General features: G+C 40.2%; 3 protein-coding genes across 4 annotated transcripts in view; 2 read left to right on the top strand and 1 right to left on the bottom strand.

Moving 5' to 3' along the window:
* Positions 1 to 5,085, bottom strand: part of LOC138049094 (protein PopC-like) — a 47,973-nt gene extending 42,888 nt beyond the window's left edge. Inside the window, exons 1-2 of one of the 2 annotated variants that reach the window (XM_068895221.1) lie at positions 4,979 to 5,085; positions 2,817 to 2,976 (exon numbers count right to left, since the gene is read on the bottom strand). The gene's annotated coding sequence lies outside the window, so the exon portion shown is untranslated. Of the gene's footprint in view, positions 1 to 87; positions 788 to 2,816; positions 2,977 to 4,978 lie in introns of those variants that run through there. The other variant, XM_068895222.1, reaches the window with a different exon arrangement.
* LOC138049092 (uncharacterized) overlaps positions 1 to 8,394 on the top strand; it is a 36,934-nt gene extending 28,540 nt beyond the window's left edge. Inside the window, exons 9-10 of the mRNA XM_068895219.1 lie at positions 6,771 to 6,787; positions 8,284 to 8,394. The gene's annotated coding sequence lies outside the window, so the exon portion shown is untranslated. The remainder of the gene's footprint in view (positions 1 to 6,770; positions 6,788 to 8,283) is intronic.
* On the top strand, positions 5,169 to 23,401 carry LOC138049098 (WD repeat and HMG-box DNA-binding protein 1-like). The gene is made up of 5 exons (XM_068895227.1): positions 5,169 to 5,224; positions 16,950 to 17,274; positions 18,715 to 18,948; positions 19,760 to 19,904; positions 22,929 to 23,401. Exons 2-5 carry the CDS (start codon positions 16,989 to 16,991, stop codon positions 23,254 to 23,256), a joined length of 993 nt encoding a protein of 330 aa, XP_068751328.1. The 5' UTR covers positions 5,169 to 5,224; positions 16,950 to 16,988; the 3' UTR covers positions 23,257 to 23,401.
* The last annotated feature ends 103 nt before the right edge of the window (positions 23,402 to 23,504 follow it).

The raw sequence follows: 23,504 nt of genomic DNA, 5'->3' as shown, positions 1-23,504 counted from the left end.
TCCACAAAGGGGCCACACTGTTGCCAGGCAAAATGCACGAACTGGAAAACACAAGTAAGTTTACTCATAAAGGCTAAGTTTACTCACAAACTAAGGCGTTCCAACGTCTCTCAAGGAAACTTTCGTGCGTATAAAAAGGACTGTGTTGACAAGTGCTTCTAGTACGTGTTGTCATGCGACTGCTGTACTCTTCGCTTGTGTTAGTAAATAAAGGCTGTAACGCTAAACTTCGCGGGCCGAATGTTCTTGTACTGTTGGGAAACAACCCTGTAGTACCATCATTATTGTTGTAGAATTCGAAACTCCGACTATGAAACCGTACTAATCCGTTAATCTCGCCTTGACGTTATTAGTTTAGGGTTTGGCTTAGCCGGGTACATTAATTAGGTTTGCTAATCTCTTGTTTATTTCGGTTGGTTTAGTATTTGTTGCTTTAAGTTTATTAGTTGAGAAGTCACTTTCCGTCTAGAAGGTTTACTGGTTAGTGATCCTGGTCAACCAACCACTTCGATTGGTCTTAAATGATCTTGCTCAAGGCCTAACGGCACTGCAATTTTTAAGTCATCGGCGTGGACCACGTTTCGTGCAGCCGTAGGTACACCTTCGTAGTTCATGTTAATCACCCCTTTTGTAGTTGACGTTATGGCGTTCTAAGCCTCTAATCCTTTGACCAATCGCGATGCGTTGCCTGGACCGGGAGCGCTATATAAGTAAATGAATCTTTTGGTCTAAGGTGCTCTTTGAACAAACTACTCGTTAGAGAACATCAAATAAAGTAGTGAACAGCAGGAGTTTTGAGGAGTCTTTCTTCCCCCAAAAGATTTCCTTCAACATAATGTACGCAAAATGGATAAGAGAAATCAACTAAATGCATTGTGCATTGTTTAAGCATGAACTCGTTTTTATGCATGGCTAGCTCTTATTTGCTGTTAAAAGTGTCGTAAGAAAGCTCTAAAACTTTCCATTTTATCGTAATTTGTGAGTAAAAAGCCAAAAAAGGGGATTATATCACAAAACCACGGGAAGAAGCCTTATTTTAACTTTGGCGAAGATTGCTCATGGGATTTCATACATTGATTAGTGGAGATCTTGCAGGTTGCGTTAGATATATTTTTCAATCACTGCAGCGAGCTTTTGATATTTAGACAAAACGGTTTGAAGAAGATCTAGAAGAACACCAATTGTCTATTTTGCAGTCTAATTACATTTTCTCATTCCTCTATTGTTAATATAAAACAAACTATTTTAATGGGAGCCATCACTCGTTAGCGCTAAATTGTTATCACTGAGACGACCGCTGTGGCAACAACAACGCCACAAAACAATCATATCATTGGTTAAGTGAGGTAAAATAATCGTGCTGCACGTGGGGCACGCATTTTGGTGCATATGTTTGTGGTACTCTGCATAACGACGACGTGAAATCACCAAATTTGAGGTTTTAACAACAACGTGAGAGTGCAAGTGTGCACCTTTCATTTTCTATTTTACCTTGAAATCGCTCATACTCAATTTATTTTTATGATACTTCGCTCTCTTTGTGCGAAGGTAAAGAGATGTAAAATCGTGAAAGGTTAAGTCAATACTTTTCCAGTCTCTGGGGCATAAGAAACGAACTCAAAGCAGTCAATCAAAAGGTCACGTTAACTATTTTTTAAGGCATCCAGGATGCCATATTTTCCCCAGCCGTTCTCGATGATCTCGATGATTGAGGGGTTTTTTTTACCAAAGAGTGACAGAAGTTGAATATAGTTTTGCTGCTTGAAAAGGAAACCACAAAAATTAGTTTCCGCCGGAAATTTCTCAGTGTCAATTCGCGCCGCAAACATTGGTTCCCGCAAACTTCAAAAAATCGCCAATCCGCAAAATAAAAGTCCCGCAAAAATTCTATGCTACACGGTAACAGTAAAACGCAAGCCAAAAGACAGATGAAGAAAAAATAACATAGTTTTTATATAAAAATCTGAATATCGAATTCTCAGCCAAGGATTAATGACAGTCGATCGCAAAAACACTAAAATTCCTGTGGAAGGGCAAGATATTCTGTCAGAAGGAAGAGATTAATCACGTGTTAGGATCTTCCTAGCTCACAGCTAGGAAGATCCTAGCATTTGGGCCAAGAACGACCTCTTGCATGTAAACTGAATACAGAAAACATATGGCGCTAGGATGATCCGCATTCTAGGATCTTCCTAGTTCTAGGATCTTCCTACCTCCATGTAAACAGCCCCTAAATTTCTTGTGCGTGCGTGCGTGTGTTGTGGTGATGTTTATTTCAAATTCGGATGCAAATTTTTAACAGAGAAAATGTAATTAATTAAAATATGTCAAACAAAGGTCGTTAAAAAGCTTTATTTTTGGTAGTTCAGTTGGACGAAAAAATGTCACAGCAACCTTTTCCACCGTAAAATTTATTGAAATAAACAAAATATCTGCTATTAGTATCTAGTGGACTAATGCAAATGCTGCATTTTGATTGGCTACGCTACTAGAGGAACAGCTACGGAACTGACAATCGGAACCAACAAGAGAAGTAATGTTTTGGATTATTATGATGAGTATTATCATTGCAGGTACTCTTCATTGCATGTTTTACTATCTATGATTTACATTAAACATTGAAGTCATAAGCATTACCAGAAAAAGTAATAGCAGCTAAAAAGGAGGAGACAAAAAAGAGAACTGTTATTAATTGTTCCTTAGGAACAGCTCAGAAAAGAACAGAAAAAGACCAATAAAAGTGAAGCGCTTACTTAAGAACACACACTACAGAAGAAACGTTCCTCTTGTCGTGAAATGGGACGATGTAGTCTTACTTGCAAGAAGACTCAATAATGTTCTTGTCGCTTCTTCTCAAGCTTAACCTCAATCATTTCTTGAGTTCTCTGACTGCTTGTCTGAGCTGAGACGTTCATCATGATGGGAACATAGTTTGCTTTCTCACTGATATCAGTGAAAAGACCATTGGAAACAAGACTGGAAAAGAAAAAGTAAATGCCACAAAAAGAGAAATATTAAGAAATCGCACATTCAATTTTGTGTCCAGACAGGATTTTGCTCTCAATTATTGTCTTGACACTGTTTGAAAATCATGATACATACCATAGGTTGGGTGAAATGTGTCAACTCAGACTACAAAGGTGGGATGTCATGAGCAAAAGAACAAATGGCTGGCTGACAGACTCAACAAAGGAGGAAGAACTTTGACTATAATTACAATGTGTTTAATGAAATGACTGACTGACTGAACTGACTTAAAAAAGGAATGAATAAAGCAACAAACAATTAACAATTATTGAACGAGGTTGAGCATGTTAGCGATAATTATCAAGGCCAAAGTTTGTGTTATCTGCGGAAGCCGAAGGCTGAGGCGGATAACACAAACTGAGGCCTTGATAATTATCGCTAACATGCGAAAACGGAATTCAATAATTGTTTTATTATGCATATTCCTGAGCTGAGCTCCGCCATGACAAAACTGATGAGGTCAATTCCACATATATAAAATCTATTATTGTAGGTATGACGTAAGAGAAACAGAGCAAGCAAGAATTAGCTGCGTGCTTATAGCCAATCAAAATCGAGCTGGTGACACCAATGTATAATAATAATAAATGAATGAATGAAACACAGGGAGACTGATCAAAACAGTGAAATACTGATCGACTCACTAACCGACCGACCAATAATTATTGACTTGAATGAATGATGGAATGTGTGACAGACATATTGCAGATTGACTTGATGACTGACTGACTTGACTAACCTAAATGGGGGATTGGCAGACTGACTGATTATTTGAGTAACAGGCTCCGTAACTGAATGACTGGCTAATCCACCACCTGCCTGACTGACTTATGCGCCGATCAAATAGAAACTTCAACATCCCCCACCCCCAGGAAAACCCCGGGCACTTGTGACTATCTTCTGTGCCTGGGGAGTGGGGAATTTGACTTTTGACTGCGTGGGGTGGGGAAAATTGAACCGGAAGTGTCAGGTTTCAAATGTCTTTTCGGGCGCCGAAGTCACTAATACAGCTATAAAACACATGTTTGTCCGAGATGGGAGAGTTTAAAGGAAGAGATGTAGCATTTGTGAGCGATTGGCTTACAAAAAAGGTCTTCCAAAAGGTCTTTATTAAAGACAGGAGGAGCCGACGATGATTATTCTTTAGTAGGGCATTTAAACACCATTTTGGCCTGACGGGGTGGGAATTTGAACGATCCCATGTTCAAAAGTTCAAATGCCTGGGGGGGGGGGGGGGATGTTGAAGTTTCGAGTTGATCGGCGCATTACAGCTGTAACACACCGTTTGACTGAGACTAACAGAGTGACTGGCTGACTGTCTGATTGACTGACTAAAAGACAGACTGACAACCTGACTTGACTGGCTGATTGAGTAACTGACTGTCGGACTAAATGATTAACTGATACACTGACTACACTGACTTCACTGACAGTACAGTTGAACTGGACTGACTGACTTAAATGGCAGACTAACAGACTGAATGACTGACTGATTGATGAGCCACTTGAACTAGCCAACAAATGTCAAACTAATCACAGTAACAAACAAACGAATAATTAAATGACTGGCTGACTGATGAACTGACTACCAGTCGCTGAACTATCAGTGGCTCGCCTTGATGCCGATCCCAGTGGTCCTTGAGTAAACATGACTGATCAATCTGTTTCGTGTAAGATATGGGTTAGGGACAGGTAATGACATTGTGCAATGTAATTTTCCCCTTAGTCACGTGTAAAATGCATTAAGGTAATAATACCGACAGGTTAAAAATAATATGATATTTATGGTTCTGTGGTTTCACCCTCCGAGCTCGTCAAAACATAGTTAGTAGAGGGGACAAAATAACAGTCAAAATAACAGTAAATATACCAGCTTTTGGCCAGCTTTGAACAGTTCAACGATTCAATTTTAATGGTGAATTTCTCGTTTCAATTGCCACAGAGCCCTTACCTTTTTTCTTTCCTTACTTTTCTTGTGACAAGGATACAATTTACCGAGCTTACGAAAAGTTAGTCTGCTATAGAAATTGCACAGGCGTCCCTAGGGGCGCAATAAACAATGAATTGCCCTGGGCATGGGACGAATACGATAATCTGTGTTTTGATACATGAAGGATCTACTGTGGAAAGTAAATAAACAACATGGCTGCCCGTACACTGCTCTCTGTGGACTTTGAGGTATTTGGGAAAGTGCAAGGTATATTAATTTAAAGTTATTGACTTCTTTAAAGTTGAAAATCGTCAAAACGTAATTGGAATCTAATGCTGCCGAGTGTCAAAACGGAGCAGCTACAGGTACACAAGACAGGCTTGTTTCAAATATGAGCTGAATTTAATTACGGACATTACGAGATTCGAAAGGGTTTTCCACATGTAACAGTGGGTTTTCAATGCAGGAGGATTAAACACTGACCTTCCTTTCAGTAGAGAAACGTACTACAATTTTGTAAGGGCCGGTGGCTGTATAGTAAGGCCTCAACTGTTGCCATGCCAACGTTACAACACTGTTTTAAAGACCGTCTAAAATTTAGTTTTTGAAAAATTTGAAACTAGGTTCAGTGACATAGTGGTTTTTTTTTTCAAATTTCGAAAACCCCGTTAAATTCATCGTAATTCTCTGGCTTGTATGTTGTATTAGAAAAATTCATGTTATCCATTAAAGCACTGAACTTGTTACATGAAAAGAAAACAATCCTCTGAATATATTTCTTTTTGATTTTCTTGAAGAATGCAAAGAAACAAATCTTTCTGGTGTTAAAAAAAGATCGGGATTAAGGTCACTGAGCTACGTTCAGCACAATTGTAACAGAACTTCATTTCCACTTTTATCTATTTCGGGTCACATTTTTATTTCCAGTCACGCAGTGCCAGTGCAAGCAGCTTAAGTATGGCAATATTGGGTGTTTTAGGTGTTGAGTTCAATGGAAAACCCTTCCGAGCCTCCTAAATACATGGATTGTTCGCTTACATGTAATTGGCTTTGAGACTAAAGATAGTCTTATATTTTTTGCACAGTATCTTTTAACAAAATTATCCCGACTTTTCACCCTAAATTTGTTTTTCAACGTGCCACAAAAATTACAAAACCTATGGGTAGGTGTCACCCAGGTATATTCTGCAGAGGCCGGTTGCTTGAAGCCTGGTTAGCGCTAACCGTTGGTTAAGAGACATCAAAACCTGAAGGTTTCCATGGTATTTAATGCTGGTTAGCGCTAACCATGCTTCGAGCAACCCGGGCCAGATCTATAATGATGCCAAAGTATCATTAATTTTAAGTAGACTTCATCTATCCAGCAGCTTCAGCTCAGGTGTAGTTAAATAAGTTGCACTTTTTCTAAACTTATGCATAGGTAATTGATTGACAGCATGCATAACTATTAATTTTATTATTATTGGTTTATTTAATTTTTGTTGGCAAAATGAACTCTCCACAAGAACAGGAAGTTAATTAAGGTACATTTTCTTAGGATGGTTCAGCTACTCTATGCTGGAAGGTTTTTCTTTTCATTCTTCGACAATTATGCTTCATAGCTCAGTTGGTTAGAGCGTCGCACCGGAATCGCGAGGTCACGGGTTCAAACCCCGTTGAAGTCCTGAAGTTTTCAGGCTTCTCTACACAATTGCAAAAATTGTTCTCATAACTGCGAAGATCATAGCTTCACTTAATTATTTTATTGTATGTACCTGAACTGGTACTTGGGAAGTAAATTCTCAGAGTAGTAAATTACAATTTTTTTTTTCAGGTGTGTTCTTTCGAAAGGTAAGAATCTTAGACCAAAGTAAAAATATTGTGTTCAAACTTCAAAACCTTGATCAGCTGCATGTCATAATAAACACAGCAGAGTATTAGATTTAAGTGCCCCTGTGACCAAAAAAATCAATTCTTATGTTTCTTTGGATTTCAAAACTATGTTAACTAAACACCAAGCGACCAAAGTCTTAAGCCTTGATTTCAAAAAGACACCTGTTTATTTTAACTGGAATTTTTGTTATTTAGTGGTCCACCATTACTAACTTTAAGATCTTGAGAGAGTTGGATCGAGGAGAAAATGGTGTCAAAGGCTCACTAGTTTAAAAATGCAATGCGTGTGTACGCAACAGAGTTTCAGGTTTTCAGACTTTTAAACTTGTGTTCTGCGTTCACACGCTGACATTTTAAGCTAGTGAGCCTTTGATGTCACTTTTCCCGAATCCCATCCTCTGAGGTCCAATCGGTCAGCTTTGAACGTGAGTAATGGCGGACCATGAAGTCCAGTCAGGTGTTAAGCAAACACACTTTCAAAATCTGAAGAAAAAAGGAAGTGATTTTTTTTAATCACAGGGGCACTTTAAATGAACGTCTTTAATTAGTATAATAGTTTCGTAAAATCATCTCATCGCAACAAATCAGTTCATAATTTTCTTGCTAATGATAGTAACAATAATAATGATGATATTATTATTATTATTATTATTATTATTATTATTATTATTATTTCATAGTCATACTTCTCAGCTTAAGTTTTTAACAGCTGGTAAAATTGTGGTGTCGGGCAACAACAAGTTGCCAATGAACACCAAAATGTTTCTTTTCCCTGTCCTTTACATTTCCAATACTTTTCTTAGTATCCTTGCTGATCCCAGCAATGCAGCAATGCATAAAATCATCTCATCACAACAAATCAGTTCATAATTTTCTTGCTAATGATAGTAACAATAATAATGATGATATTATTATTATTATTGTTATTATTAGATGCTGTGAAGTCACAAAGATCCTTGGGTAAACGAGGCTCAAGTTTCCAATAAGCTTTTTCAAAGCTGACCTTTATGTCAATTGAAGATGAGTGTTTTGGGATGGTAAATTTCAAACCACGACAGAGCACAAGCTTGAAATTTGCCATCCCAATACGTGCATCCTTGACTGACGTGAAGGCAAGCTGTGAAAAGCTTATTGGAAACTTGGGCCTTGTTTACCCGAGGATCTTTGTGGCTTCACAGCAACTACTCTACGGTCTTTAGCGTTTACAAATAATATAATAAAAGTCCTTGGCAGGCCCATGCCCTGATCCATGCTACAGAATTCTGGCAATCTTCAATCCCAAAGAAGTTCTTGGTGATGTGCCTGACAGTTTATCATTCTTGTTATAGTAGGCAGCACAGCTTTCCTCAGTTGTCTCCATAATACCCACAAGAGGTGTTCATGGTTGCTTGTGAACAAAATGACTTCACAACTCACATGTGACAAATCACATTTTGTACGCGATTGATTTGCAGAACACCAAAGAGACTGCCGCAGAACATTCCATTGTTGGCTGGGTGATGAATACAAAACGTAAAACTGTGGTTGGACAATTACAAGGAGAAAGAGCAAATATCCGTATCATGTAAGTGAACGGTCAAGAATGGGTCATGAATAAAATTCTCACCCCCTCAACATTATTTTTGTCAAAATGAGTTCAGACGACAACAACACCTTGCGAATGCAGTGTCTGTAGCAGCCACCACGTTGTTGAGATCTTATCCAGCGGCCAGTTGCTTGAAGCCTGGTTACTGCTAACCGTTGGTTAAGAGGTATCAAAACTTATAGGTTTCCATCCTGGTTTACGGCAATAACCATGTCTCGAGCAACCCGGGCCAGGCCATTCAATGTGTAGATTCCTAGGGTTCCGTCATTAGCAACCGATTGTCTCCTGAACCACCCCTAATTTGATGACTAAAAATGTCTGGCGTTAGACAGAATGCATGTAGGAGTTGTTTACCCTCTCCCTCCCACCTGGAAGAGTGACAGTTGTAGATTTTACTCTGTCTACAGTGTAACCCAGACGATTTTACTTGCCAATAGGGGCCATTTCAGTGGTGAAAAGGCTTATATATAAATAGGTACTGGTCATCCTGGAACAAGATATCAGTTTCTGGTGATATAACTCGACATGCATGTTGCCATCATGTCAACCTGTAAGGTGAAATGTGGACAAGAGGCTCTTCCTCGCCCAATCATGGACCAAACTGAGAGCTTTCTTAATGAAAAATATGCTTTTATTTTCCGAAGTGGCCTATTTTCGTTATTCTTTGATTGTATCTGACGTCACAGCCGCCATATTGGTGGAAAGAACGATAGAGGAAAAGTCAATAGGAAAAGAAAACAAACAGCGGTTACAAACATTTTCATTTTATACTTGACGTTTCGTTTGTTGCAGCATACATCATCAGAAGTGACGGTTAAAACTGTTACACAGAATTTTAAAAAACTAGAGCGAGGAACTGGTGACTAGTTAAAAAGTGTGATAACAAAATCGTAACTTCCGGTAGACGATTCTTCCGGAAGAAATTAATAAAGAAAAAGCTTCTCACTACCAATGTTTTCATTGAGAGAGGGTTTTGAATCACTGATTAACAGCGTTTCTTTAATTTTACACTGCAAGTCGGACTTTCCAGTTGCGAGGATTTCAAAATGGTCCCATTTGATGTTATGACCGGTAGAAATTGTATGGTCTGCAACAGCAGAGGCGTGGCCGACTTGTGTAAGAGCTTTGAAATGCTCGGACTTCCTGTCATGCAATCTTCTTTTTGTTTTGCCGATGTAGAAGGAATCACAGTCCCAACAACTGGCTTTGTATACTATTTTTGATCATTGAGAACGACTGAAACGATCTTTGTAGGGAAAAAAAGACTTAACCCTGCAAGTGTTTTTGAAAAATAACCCTTTCCATATCTCAAAGTGCCCTTGGACGTGAGGGGCCTCGGGTGGCAGTAGGAGGGGAAGAGTGCAATAGCTGAAACAAGCCAAACCTTTACAAAAATACTAACCTTAGGCCTAAATAATATGCTTTCGATAATGTTTAGGCCTAAGGTTAGCATTTTTGTATGGGTTTGGGTTGTTTCAGTTTTGTTGTTCCAGGCCCCTCACGTCCAAGGGCACTTTGAGATATGGAAACAAATCTTTACCGTTATAATGTGAGTGCAATCAAAGAATTGTTGAGTTCACCAACATGGCCACCGTGACGTCATGGATTGAGTCATTTTTCTTTTGTCCCATGTAACCACTTCCCAGATGGCTTGATATCTCAGTGCTAGAACACTGCAACACATATTCATAGTTTTGATTAAATTGAAATTTAACATTTTGTCATCTTTTCCAAAATATAAATCACGTCTAAAGTTATGTGCATGGTTGTTAGAGCTCTAAATGAACTTTTCATGCAAGGAGGCTGACCGTAACGAATCGAAATATTTTGGTGGTCAGGTCAACGTTTTTGATCGTCATTTGCTGCGCAGACTTCCCCGATCCTATAGTTTTGGTGAAAACTCGATTTTGATCGGTAATCGATTTGTCTATAACGAATAATCATTATGCGCTATTGAAATAGAAAACTTTCCAATTTCTGGCTTCATCTACAAATATAAATGCAAATACCAGGGAAAGCTAATTAAAAGGAATGAACAATTGGGAATTTGTCGCTACATCTGGATTGTATGTGTTGTGCCTCTGAAGTGATTAAGTTTTTCAATCTCATAGGCAGTGGCTATTGGGAGCTCTTTTGTCGCGGCGGCTACCAACAAACGGTTCTTGCGTGTATTTACCATTGGTGGTGTACAGAGACACGTTTTTAGCCTTCCAGGTCCAGTGGTTTGTATGTCAGGCTGTTATCATCAACTCATGGTTGTGTATCATCTGGACAACCCCCTTCCCGGCGAACAAGCTTTAGCTGTTAAATTCTTCGATCTCCGAGAGAACATCATCACAGAGGAGAGGGTTACACTGAGTGAGAAGTCGTTGCTCTCATGGGTCGGGTAAGGCGCTGCTCCGTAGATCTTCCAAGGTTGGCTCACTAACTTGCAACTTACTGGCAGCTCTCTAAATTTTGAATGATGCAGAATATTGACCTCTTACTAAGCTAGCGCAAAGGCCCTGCATCCTGGGGAATGTTGCCCGTGGCAGTACGGATTGAGCGCAGCGAGGAAAAACGAAAAATGACCGACGGCCAATATTCCCCAATACTACCCCGAGCAAGTGAGCTTAGTAAGTTGTTCATTATGTGGCATCGTTTCTTTGAGCGATCGGACAATTCTCCGCTTGCGACGCTCTAACCAACTGAGCTATGAAGCCACTGACGTTGGGAGCTGGTCATTTGTGGGTTCCAATGGTCCCGAGAGGAATGAATCAATGGACCATTGGAACCCACAAATTACTATAGCTCCCAACGTCAGTGGCTTCATAGCTTAGTTGGTTAGAGCGTCGCACCGGAATCGCGAGGTCACGGGTTCAAACCCCGTTGAAGTCCTGAATTTTTCAGGCTTCTCTACGGAATTGTAAAAATTGCGTTCATAACTGCGAAGATCATAGCTTCACTTCAGTTCATATCCGCAGTTCATGTATGATTCATTTCATATACCATTTCATCATTGCTTCATTCCTCACGGGACCATTGGAACCCACAAATGACCAGCTCCCAACGTCAGTGGCTTCATAGCTCAGTTGGTTAGAGCGTTGCACCGGAATCGCGAGGTCACGGGTTGAAACCCCGTTGAAGTCCTGAATTTTTCAGGCTTCTCTATTACAATTGCGTTCATAACTGCGAAGATCATAGCTTCACTTGATTTCACTTAATTTCATGTTCATGTATGATTCATTTCATATACCATTTCATCATTGTACCTACTGATGTTGCTTGTTCTCTGTTGAAGGTTTACCGAGAGTTTGACTCCAGTCACTGTTGATTCAGCAGGGGTCGTCAGAATATTGTCGCGTTCGTTTGGTACTGCGATATGGTCACCTGTTTGTATAACTAAAAGCAATGTAAGTATTGGCCAGTTCACATGTAGCCTGAGTGCAGGTTTCTCTTGGCGGGGCGAGCGAGAAAGATGGGGGACTGGGGGCTTCCACCACAGTCTCTCCTCTTTCTCGATCGCCCGACGAAGAGAGAGCCTGCACACAGGCTACTTCACAAGCGACTTGAAAAACACAATGCAGGATTTCCGGAAGGGAAAAGCATCAGGATTTCTTGTAGTCCCTGCATTAGAGAAATCTTTGTTTACATTTTGCCTCATTAAAACAAAGCTGTCCTTTCCTAATCAGACAGCTAAGAATAAAGTACTGATTATTGAAAGTACTTTGAATAATGAGCTGTTTCTGAAAAATTGAACGTTGAATGTATGGCATTATTAATGCTTTTTCCACCCACCCGCTCGTTGTTAAATCTGAATGGCTTGAAATTGGAGATGTCACGAAGTTTCAAAAGGGTATTAATAATTCATGAGCGAAACAGCCTATCAGAACACCGCTAAAACGTCATGTGCACGAGCTTTGACCCCCATTTAAACACTCCTAATTAGACTTCTATATACAGAGAATTGTAATGAGGCATGTCGTCTTTTATCTGGTGTAAGACCACTCGTCTTTCCCTCGTGATTTTAAACCCGACAAAACACTCCTGCTCGTTTATTTGAACAGTACTTAACAAGTTCTTTTATTTTTTGAAGTCAATCTGTAAGTAGCATAATGTCTTCTGTGAGCAAACTCGTATGATAATGAAACAAAATGTCAACAACAAGATTCCCTTATAACGCCCTTACCAAAGAAATCAAGCGAGTAAGGCTACGCCATGTCTTAGAAATTGTGACCGCTTAAATCGAGGACAAATTCTTAGCCCCAGCTGTCCAAACCTTGATCTTTGCAGTGTGAACACTTTGACAGATCAAGTCTTTTTTACGACGTTGCACGTTTCGGTGTGAACACAATACGCAGTCAGATTTTTCGACCAGTGGAAAATTTGTTAGCATCATTTGAAAGTAGCACAAGTAGTCAAAGAAATAAGCATTTTCCTTAATGGTGACACGTGGTAATAGAGATGTGGCAAGTGCAGTCGATCCAGAGCTCTGCTTATGAATAGTTCGGCATTTGATCTGGGCGTTTACTGTCGTTTCAATTTTTTTTTCAGTTGAAAAATAAATCCGATAATTACTGGGTTGTTGGTTTGGACGAGGAAAGTCAGCAAATAAGGTAAATCCCGCATCACATCTGTTTTTATACAGGTCAGATAAATTATAGGAAAGTTTGTGTTTTATTATCTTTCGCGATGGTCTTACTATTTTTCATTGAATACTGCAAGACCGAAAGCAAAGTACTTTCGTTGGCCAATCAAAACAGATAATCAAATGAACTAATCATGAAACAAAGCAGCTACATGCAGTCGGCGCAAAGAGCGGGAAAACGAGTACAAGGTGGTCACACTTGGGTTTACTTCCTTTGATTGGCTGACAATGTGGCGTGATATTTTTCCACCAATCGCTAAGCGTAGTGTACGAAATCGTGAAACCTCTTAACTATTTTGATACCCAATCTAATGAGAACTAAATCGTGTTCAGAAGGCATATTACCAAACGTATGAAAAAAATCAAGAGCTGTCATTTTCGCTGATGGTCCCTTGTCAGAACGAGTTTAAAAATGAAAGAGCTACCCCTATTGAGAATGTCGGTATATGGTGTTCTATAATGAGTCCTCTGGAGGACCCGAGAAAGAGCAAGCCAACAATGTTGTGAAGAAAAAAGGAAGGCACGGAATTCCCGATGTTGTGGTGTGTGTGTGTTGTGTAGTCTATTCTCTATTAGGCTTACTGACCCTCGGATGTCGTCCTGTGTAAGGAACTTCGTGTCCTGTTGTTGTCCCTAAATGCATGAATGGAAGTCTGCTTTTACATGTATCCCCTTTTCCGTTCAGTTTCGTACTCCTCATTCCTCTACCATGGTTGCCGATTGTCGACTCGCGATTGTTTGGCATCTTCGTCGGATCTTGCTGATTTACAACTTGGGCTTGCTCGATAAAGCACAAGTCGAGTTAAAGAGAAGTGAAGACTGCAAATTGTCTCAGCAAGAGTTCACTAATATCGGGTCTATTGAGAATGCCTCTTTTTGCCCCTTGTTTATGTTCGGCTAAAGATCTTTTGGGTGAGCGCTGTTCGTTGTTGACTTGGGATAAGACTTACTGTAACCTCCTGCACAGACATTCTTTTTTGGTCTGCGGAGGAGGCTATCTGTAACTTGGAGTTCTTTCGTTTCTGAATCTTGATTTGTTATCTGTACGCCGGACGCGACTAATTATTTATTATGATTTTTATTCTGTTGAGGTGTATTTACTGCAAGGGTTCGACGTACCCACCAACATTGCCGCGCCCTGTGCTTGTTTTATTGCCGTTGCAACTCCCCTTGTGTGAATTAATCACAGAGAAAGGGCAGCTAGAGGTAAGTCTCAAAGCTGACTGTAAGAAAGTCGCAAAAGGCACCCAAAAAAATTGCCCCCATAGGGGCTTTTCAGGTCCAATGAAACACAATCAACGAACTGATGGAGCAGAACAACAACAACAACAACTGTTAAGAATCCCAACTGGCCGGTAGCAAGCCAGTTGGCTATTTACAAGTGGAGCTGGGAAGTTGAACCACGTACTACCAGGAACAAATTCGGCAAGTGGTCAGAGCGGCTCTTGAACCCGGGATCTTTGGATCTCAAGGCAACAGCCCTAACAACTGGGCTACACTGCCGCCTAGTTCTAACAAAAGGTTGTTTAACTTTTATAATCCGACTAACAATAGAGAAATCATGTTAATTAAGCACATCGGATCTCATGCGTCAGTAACATTACTCGGTATACAATGGAAGGATTCGAAAACCGACCGCTTGGCTCGGTTGAGCATCGAGCCACCGTGCGGAACCGGGTCGTGGGTTCAAATTCGTCTTATCGGGAAAGAGTAGTTGAGTGAGTGCTAATTTGGTTAGACAAAGATCGCGGCAAGTGTTTCGACCATTCTCCTTCCCAGATCCCATCGTTTCTTTTAGCGCTGTGGGGCCTTCGCACGAGAAAACGAAGGGCTCTGTTTTTCGGGTCCGAAAAGCCATTTGTGAAACTGTCAACCGCTTGTTTTGCAAAGCCGAACTTTTAACATGTTTTCAAGGTAACAGAAAGAAAATAAATCTGAAGTTTGACGACGTAAATTCTCTCCGTTCTTGACTCAAGAACGGAGAGAATTTACGTCGTCAAACTTCAGATACAAAAGGAAAGTGACACCCGAAAATGGCCCGTAAAGTTTCGGGACCTTCGAGAAACGGGCTCCTGGAGACATATAGAATTCTAGGGATGCTTACCATTTAGCCACAAAATCCGGAAATTTCGGTTTAAGGTCAAATGGAAAGGCAATTTTCCGGAAAATGTTTTCGGAAATTGTGGACAACCTCTCGAAGTAGTCCTCTTTTCCCGTTGGGAATGGAATTCGGGAAATGCCTTACCATTTGCAATAATCTTTCCGTTTCCAGGCCCTTTGTCACAAGATCGAGTAACTATGCGGCTTGAATTGCCGGGTTGTAGATGGTAAGCGCCATTCTCACCCGGCTGGTCATTAAATTCGGAAAATCGCTTACCTTTATGCAACGATCATTCCATCCGGATTATTTGGCTAAATGGTAAGCACCCTAGGACTTTGGGAGTTCATATTTGACTCGTCAATAGTTCTAAACATGGCGGCGCTCAGAAGCATTACGTTTGGCCAGACCAACCCTTGCGGTCTTAAATTAACTAAGAAGAAAGTAACGCCTTTGTAAACCTCTGGAAGAAGAGTAGAGAACAAACAAACTCAACCCACAAGTGACGCCAAATCTGAGAATGGAGCAGTGGTAGGAGGCGAATGCTCTCACCACTGCGCCATCCATGATCCCTGCCTATGAGCTAACCTTGTCTGTTTTATATCACAGGAAGCATACACTCGATCAGAACTTCTCTTTGGAGTTGACGAAGAAGGCAGTGAGTTATTTGATGAATCAGCATCGCGCATCAAGACAGAACAGATTCAGGGAATCATGAAGCTCTTTGCTGTATGTTTCGCTGGATTGTAAAGTGATTTATAGCCAACAATTGCCTTGACTGTGGTCATTTATTTGTTTCTTATCTTCCTCTTTATCATTCAGCTGGCATGCAAAAGTGATAGAGAATTCCGGGCTGTTGAGCTGTGCGAGTTGCTACCAGATGCACATTCTGTAAGTAGTGAGTTTGCGAGATTCAAGTTCGCATGCCGTACCAAAATTCATCCTCTGTTAAACGCTCAAAAGTGGTAAAAACGCCCGAAACCTAGGATTTCACGTGCGTTAGTTCCATGATCGTAGATGGGTTCCCCGATTGGGACTAGAACCAACGAGGTGTACCTCTTTCAAAAGTGTCCATCTTCTTCAGTCTTGGGACAAAAAGAAATAAGGGTTTCCAATTCGTCACGGTTGAAACTATTTGGGAAAGTCTTCATTTCGGGATACTTCGTTTTGGATGGAGGATGAAGACGCAGGGAAGATTGCTTAACAATTGAAAAGTTTCAGCTTTAAATTGAAAATGGAAATGGTTTATAGACTGCTATAGAGTTGTAGATGTGCCCAGAGTGAAGCGAATGGAAAATGGTGGAGTGAGGGTAGACAATTTTTGTCTCTCTCCTGTTTCACTCCTCCATTCCTTACTCGCTCAAACGTGTAGTCGTGGCCCAGTGATAAAAGGAGGATGTGGATGTTTCGGCTTCAAATCAAATCTAGATTCAAACCTGGATTCAATCCGGATTCTAGTCCCTAACCCTAACACCAAATACGATATTTGTCTTTGGCACTTCCGAATTCAAGTGCACCACACTTTGTAGAAGCCAACTGGTTGCGTTCTTCCAGCGTTCAAGGTTTGTTTCGTAGCGCTTTTGTCTTCATTTGAAGTTCTTCTTTCTATACACAGTACTAAAATCTTCAAGCTTTAAATTTTACAGTTTCTTCGCCTTTAAGTACGGCTGCTAAAAAGACGTCTTTTCATTAATAAAATTTCCGAAGACGATTAAAAAATCTTGAGAAAGTTATTCCCCTCCGGACAGAACTTGATGTAATTCCTTGGTAATCTTTAGGCATTGAAGTTCAGTGCCTTTTTAATTCATAGGTAAGCTTAGCCATAAAGTATGCAGCACCCACTCGTCGAATGAACCTGGCAAATCGGCTTGATACCTTAGCGCGCAAAAAGGCCGGCCTAGAGGATGACGATTTGCAGCAGTCTGGTCAGGCAGTCAGACGAGGTCATAAGGTATCGCAACCAAAGAGGCATGGGCGATCTGGTCGGACTGTGTCAAGACAAACAGAACAGGTTGAAGAAGAGGACGAGGAAGAAGAAGAAGAAGAAGAAGAAGAGATGGAAGAGAATGAAATAATGGAAGATAATGGAATGGGAGATGATATGGAAGAGGACTCAGAGATGTCAAGTAGAGAAGGTACACAACTTTCACGATGATGTTAGAATTTTTAAATCATTGCAGTTATCATGAACGTTATTTCAGCATTAACGAAAGAAAAACCTGGGAACTGAATTCAGTCTCGAACTGGATTCGAACCCATGACCTCTGCGATACCGGTCCAGTGCTCTACCAATAGGACATTTGCATGATGACGCCATATGACTACAAGTACCAGAATCCTTCAGGTTTCGCTTGTCTCATGTTAATTAGAGCTATTGTTATTTTTACCCCACTGGGAATACAAAATTTAAATATGAAAAGAAAAACAAACTGAATTGTGGTAGTTGTAGTCAAATGACGCCATCGTGAAAATTGCCTATTGAGCTATCAATTCCTTTGAGGGCTGGGCATTTTGTGAGATTGCAATAAACCCGTAATAAACTCGTGCAATACCTTGCGTAACTGCGATAAAGCTAATGCTTCTTTCTGCAGTTCAATAGAAAAATATATAATGTATCATCAAGACAATGCTTGGTCTTGTTCTTTCGTTGCTAACGAAAATCAGTGTTTAGTTGCCACTACCTGATCCGAGAAGCGAATGTATGTTCTGTGGCATGGTTTGGCTTTTAGGTTGGTGAAGTGGAATACTCCGATATTTTGGGGTTCTGTTTTATGTAAGAGAGTTGTTTTGAATTTATAAGCGAAAAATGATCGCAGTTTAAGGAAGAAACTGAATCAGTTGCAAGGGATCTGGAAGAAACCCAAGCTTAGTCCAAGACGCGACGAAAGTGGTTTTCAATTAAGTGAATCATTGGCAGTTACTTTGGGTTTGAATTGCTTCACTTCGTGTTTGGCGCCAAAATTTACCCTCATATGTTGGCCAATATAAGCAGCAAAAGCAAGAGGAATTGTGAATTACAAGGATTTTTTTCCTTTGTGTCGGCTGCATGATTGTGCTTTGCGTCGTGATTGGCTCATTCGATTAGCCGCGGGGTTTTGATTGGACAAGTAATAGGGAGCTTAAGAAACGGCGACAGCGACGGTAACAACAACGCCACAAAACAATGATATCATTGGTTAAAAGAGCATCAATAATCGTGCTGCACGTGCAGCACAGATTTTAGCAAATATTCTTGGGTGGTCCGCTGCATAGCGATGACATGAAATCACAAAATTTGAGGTGTTGACGATAACGTGAGTATGCAACAGGTAATATTTCAGTCTCTGAAAGCGCTCGTTCCGTACCGCAATTTATTTTTGGGATACTTCGCCCACATTCTAGGACGTGAACAAGATGGACTTGTGATAAAGCAAAGTTATATTTTGAGTTGACGTTTCGTCGACGTCGCCGTCATATATCTTAAAGCCCCTTTATAATATCTTTCAGTGATTTCACATGTGAATAATATGTATTCCATCATGTAATTACTCACAGAATGATTGGTTTTGCTGGTTCGAAACTACTCTTTTTTTCAGAAAGGAAAGGTCTGGCAAATCTAGACAGTCGACATCTTGGAGAGAAGAACTCGAGATCTAATCGTGTTATGAAGCCAAGGCCACCATCTTCTCCCGCACCAAGTTTTAGCTCCAGCCAAGGTCGCTCCAACCCCTTCAGGATCGGCAGTCAAAGTAGAAAATCAGCAGGGAAGAGTTTCTTTGATAGCGTTGAAGAGGAGAAGAAATCCTTACTGATGAACAGGAACAAGATATGTAAGTGGTACAGGGTTTCTAATTGAGGGAAACTCTTTCTCTTGCTTTTCTCGAAAATCCCGAAACTCATCGGGCGTATTTTACCCTACATCAAACACCTCGTATCTTCAAAAGTAATAAATCGTGAACATTTACGATGTTACCACTTTTGCAATTTACAATTCGTGATACATATATACATTGTAAGTCACGGAATTTTACAATTGTCAAAAGTCTACAACCAGAAGTGTGGATTCCTCTTATTTGCCCTTGCCCCATCAGATTACTGTATTATCTAAATTTGGAATACAGGTCCCGCCAAATAATGTCCAATCAGATTGGGTCTGATGGCCTCAACGCTTCTGATTGGTCCGCAACCGGGTAGCCACTCGATGGATTTCCCGTGCTAAATGCAAAATAGTAGTGGCCGTTCTAAAAATAGATAATACCGTAAAGTGACTTCTGCGATTGTTATACTTCACCGGAATAGAAAACATGTTTAAAGACCAGTTTTTCATAATGAGCAGATCTTTATTTCTCGAATTGCCTTTTAGACCCGACGGTTTCGAGGTTTTTGAGAAGCAACAAACCTTAAAGTTTTACGTTTTAACTATGTAGTTTGGAGAGCCCTGCAAAGAAATTTAATAAAATGGAAAAAAATCAAGTGTATGGCGTGTATAGCATATGTTTTGTTTCTATATTTAACTTTTCTATTTCTGTTGTCGTTGCTTTTAGCGCTTTGTTTTTAGTTAAGTCCTCAGACGTTTGACGGTGAGGGTTTTTAGCATTGATTTTTGAGTAGCTTAATTTTTCACTCTTTCTCTCTTAAAAGCTCCTGAATCAAAACTGGCACACAGAAAGAAAAAGGGAAAACAGACGACACTGTTGAAGACGCCACCTGGAAAAGAAAAACAAGCAAATAACGGCGAAACGCTGCCAGAGGAGGCACAGCAAACAGAAAAGAAGTGTGCTAAAAAGTAAGTAGGATTCTATGATGATATCTGTGTGTACGTAACTTATTTTCCACCCTGGTCAGAGTTTTTCTCTGTCCTTGTGTGGGCCCATTTCCATCAGTAGGGCTAGCGCTCACATGGTTCATATGGGATTGAAATCTAGCACTTCACATTACACTCTATTCAGTTAACTCTGTTTATTTTCCAAGTGTGTGGCATCAGTCTGGGAATCGAACCCGGGACGCAGTCACTCACCGCCATATTTTTTTTGCGCATCATCATCTTCACCCTTTGACTTCGAGGTGTGATCGGTACGTAAATTCTCCTCACAATTTCAATGAAATTTCAGTGAGTCGAGGCAGGTATTGAGAATGAAAAATATCAGCTTAAGAGGTGTGATCTTGATATAGCAGCAAATTCTCATGACTACCCAAAAATAAATCGATGGGTACTAGTTGGGAGAATGAGCTATTCGATCTTGGGAATGAAAGAATTAATATTGCACGGGCTTTATCAAAGTTTTGTGATAGATCTTATATGACCTTTTCAGGCTTCTCCTCTTTGCCATTTTAAATTCTATGCCTCCAGTCTCGCTATCGCAATTTACCGCGGGGGAATGGGAGGAACGCGCGACGTGCATCGAGAACTCGGAGAGACAAGAAAGACGACGGTAACAGCGTAGAAAAAAACGGGAAAAGCCGTGCGCTTATATATTAAATATTCTCGATTATTCCGCTTTTCACTTGGCATGTTGGGGCTACATATACTATGAGAGAACTGAGTCGAACGGTTTTGAAGTAAATATAGAGAGTGCAAGATCCGCTGTTGTTTTCTCAACGTTGCCCTCAGACATGCATACAAACTTTATGTTAGCTCGGATCTCAGACTAATATATCCGAGAAAATGACACAACAGAACAGAATCGAACAACAACTGTTAAGAATCCCAACTGGCCGAAGGCAAACGAGTTGGCTATTTACAAGCGCAGCTGAGAAGTTGAACCAGGGACTACCAGGAACAAATTCAACGAATGGTCACAGCGGGTCTTGAACCCTGGTTCTCCCGATCTCAAAGAAAATAGCCCTTACCACTGGGCCACAATACCTCCTTAAATTCCCAAGTTTGGAGTACATTGAAGAAAAAACACACGATTTTTTCAACTTCTTGAAATCAATAATACCTTATTGTATCAGGATATTATAGGCATTTAGCGCTGGTGTCAATGGGCTAGTTTCGAATAGACCATATTCGTATTCTCAGGTATTGGACTGGAACGTAGCTTGCAATGAAGGCTAATGCGGGGGAATATATCAAAAAGTACTTGCATTTGAAAAGATTCCCCTGCATTAGCTTCCATTGCAAGCTACAATCATGGACAAATTTCTTTGGGACACTCGCATTTATTTCAGTCAAATGCATATTCTTCGGACTTCAGATGCCTCCCCCCTCCCCCCCACTCAATGTTGGGCATAAACTGGTCCACTTTCAGCCCTGCACACTATTTTCCGTTTATTTTCCCCAAGCAACATTGAATGGGGGGGTGGGGGGTCCAAAAGAACCCAAAATATGTGATAAAAAGTGATTTGAAAGATAAAATGCTGTACTGTCCCAATGAATTTGTCCATGATTGTAGTTCCAGTCCAATACTGAGAATACGAATGTGGTCTATTGTGCAACCACAAAAAAACAGAATCGAGGTTCAGAGGAATAATTTGCATTTTGCTTTGTTTTGAACAAAACAAAATGCAAATTATTCCACTGAACCTCGACTCTGTTTTTTGTTGCTGCACAGTTCGAAAGTAGCCTATTAACATATTTGAAATTATCGCGCCTTCATATAAAGGAAATCAGCAAGCGAGTGCTATATTCTTTGGACGATCTCGTATAAAGTGTACTTAACCGAAACAGTGACTGCGGGACCGCGGGAGCAGCATTTTATGTATGTAAATGACTGCGGGACTGTGGTAGCAGCTTTTTGGAAGCGAATTGTAAGGGAGGCGGTATACTACAATCTAGCCAAAGAATAGCTCACTTTCGATGTAATTAAATTCAGTCCTAAACAAAAGGCATCATCTCGAGGCTCTGGGGAGTTATCTCATACAAAGCCTTGTATTTATTCCCCAGAACCTCGAAATGATGCCTTTTGTTTAGGACTAAACTTAAATATATCGAAATTGATTTATTTGTTGACAACACTGAGAAAATGCAGTCGAAGTACAGTAAACGATTTACTAATGTGAAAGATTGATGTGAAACAAAGTGCGCGAATAAGCTAGCTGTCAAGAATCTCTGGAGTGTGTCACAGATTTGGGGGAAAATAATATGGTAATTAAATGAGCAGTGTCACCGGTGGCGCATGTGTGACAGCATGCCAAAATTTTTGAAAAAGTTTGCCAACTTTTTCAAAGGAGTGTGTGAGGTGTGAATATCTTGCACAATCAAAGCCATCCGTGGTCACTTTAGTGAACCAAATCATTTGGTTCACTAAAGTATCCTGTGGCGTTCAGAAACAAATTCACTATATTTTCGTTGTTGTTCTTCTCATAAAGCGCAACTCAGTTAAGAGCTGGGAAATTAACGTTAACACTTAAATTAACGCGAATTTTTCCAATCCACGAGGCGTTTTCCTATCATTTGACAATTATTCGCCGAAGGCAAAGTGAATATTGGTGAATATTTACCGAGACGTAATCGAGTTAAATATTCCCCAATATTTACTGAGCCTGAGGCGAATAATTGTTTTAGTGTAATTTTCAGCGGTGAATATCAAGAAAGTGAAAAACAACGTGCTAAAACACGATAAAAGGGCTCGAAAAGTGCTTGATCAGCTTAGCAGCCGCGCCTCCAAAATGTTATATTTACCGGGTAGCGCGGTGAATATGACACTAAATTCTTATATTCACCGCTGAAAATTATGCTAAACGGTATTATTTTGTTCGCGTTGCTGTTGCAGTAACCGTCGTCGTTTCTCAGCCTTTGAGTAACTTTCATTAATGAAGTAATTAGTCAATTACTTAATCAATTTCTTTATTTATTGCGTTCACTCAGAGTCAATGGCTTTAACCTCTGGTATGAAGAAAATAAAGGAACTTTGGCAGAAGCCGAACCCGAACTAAGCGATACGGAGCTGGTCAAAGTCGCTATGCTAAAATGGAAGTCACTCGGAGAAGAAGAAAAGGCCGAATGGAATAAAAGAGCAAAAGAGGAAGCTACAAGCGGAGCTGAACAGGACGAGTTAAAGAAAAGGAAACGCAAAACCTGCGATGATGAGAATGAGGACACTAGCAACAAACTGAATCAAGCTAAGAAGGCTAAGGAATTAAAGGCTGGTGGAGCGACATCCAAGTTAGCTGGATTTGTTTACAAAAAAGACTGATCAAATTTCAGCATAAACAGTTTTCGTTCGGTGTTCGATCCAAATAAGCACTACTTTTGGAACAATTCTTGGAATAGACAATAAAGATTTTTTTCCAAGTAAATCTTAATAAAATACAAATTGGTTAGCATTATGAACACCAAAACTTCAAGTGCCTGTGTGTGTTATTTGTGACATTGCTTATCTAAGTAGTGAATAATTCCTGAAGAAAATACAGAAGAAATGACACAATAAAGATTCGTCTGTTA

The sequence above is a fragment of the Montipora capricornis genome, chromosome 5 (assembly GCF_036669925.1).
Source record: "Montipora capricornis isolate CH-2021 chromosome 5, ASM3666992v2, whole genome shotgun sequence".
NCBI classification, from domain to species: Eukaryota; Metazoa; Cnidaria; class Anthozoa; order Scleractinia; family Acroporidae; genus Montipora; species Montipora capricornis.
The sequence above is the reverse complement of the archived record's forward strand: the minus strand, read 5'-3'. Positions and strand labels throughout refer to the sequence as shown.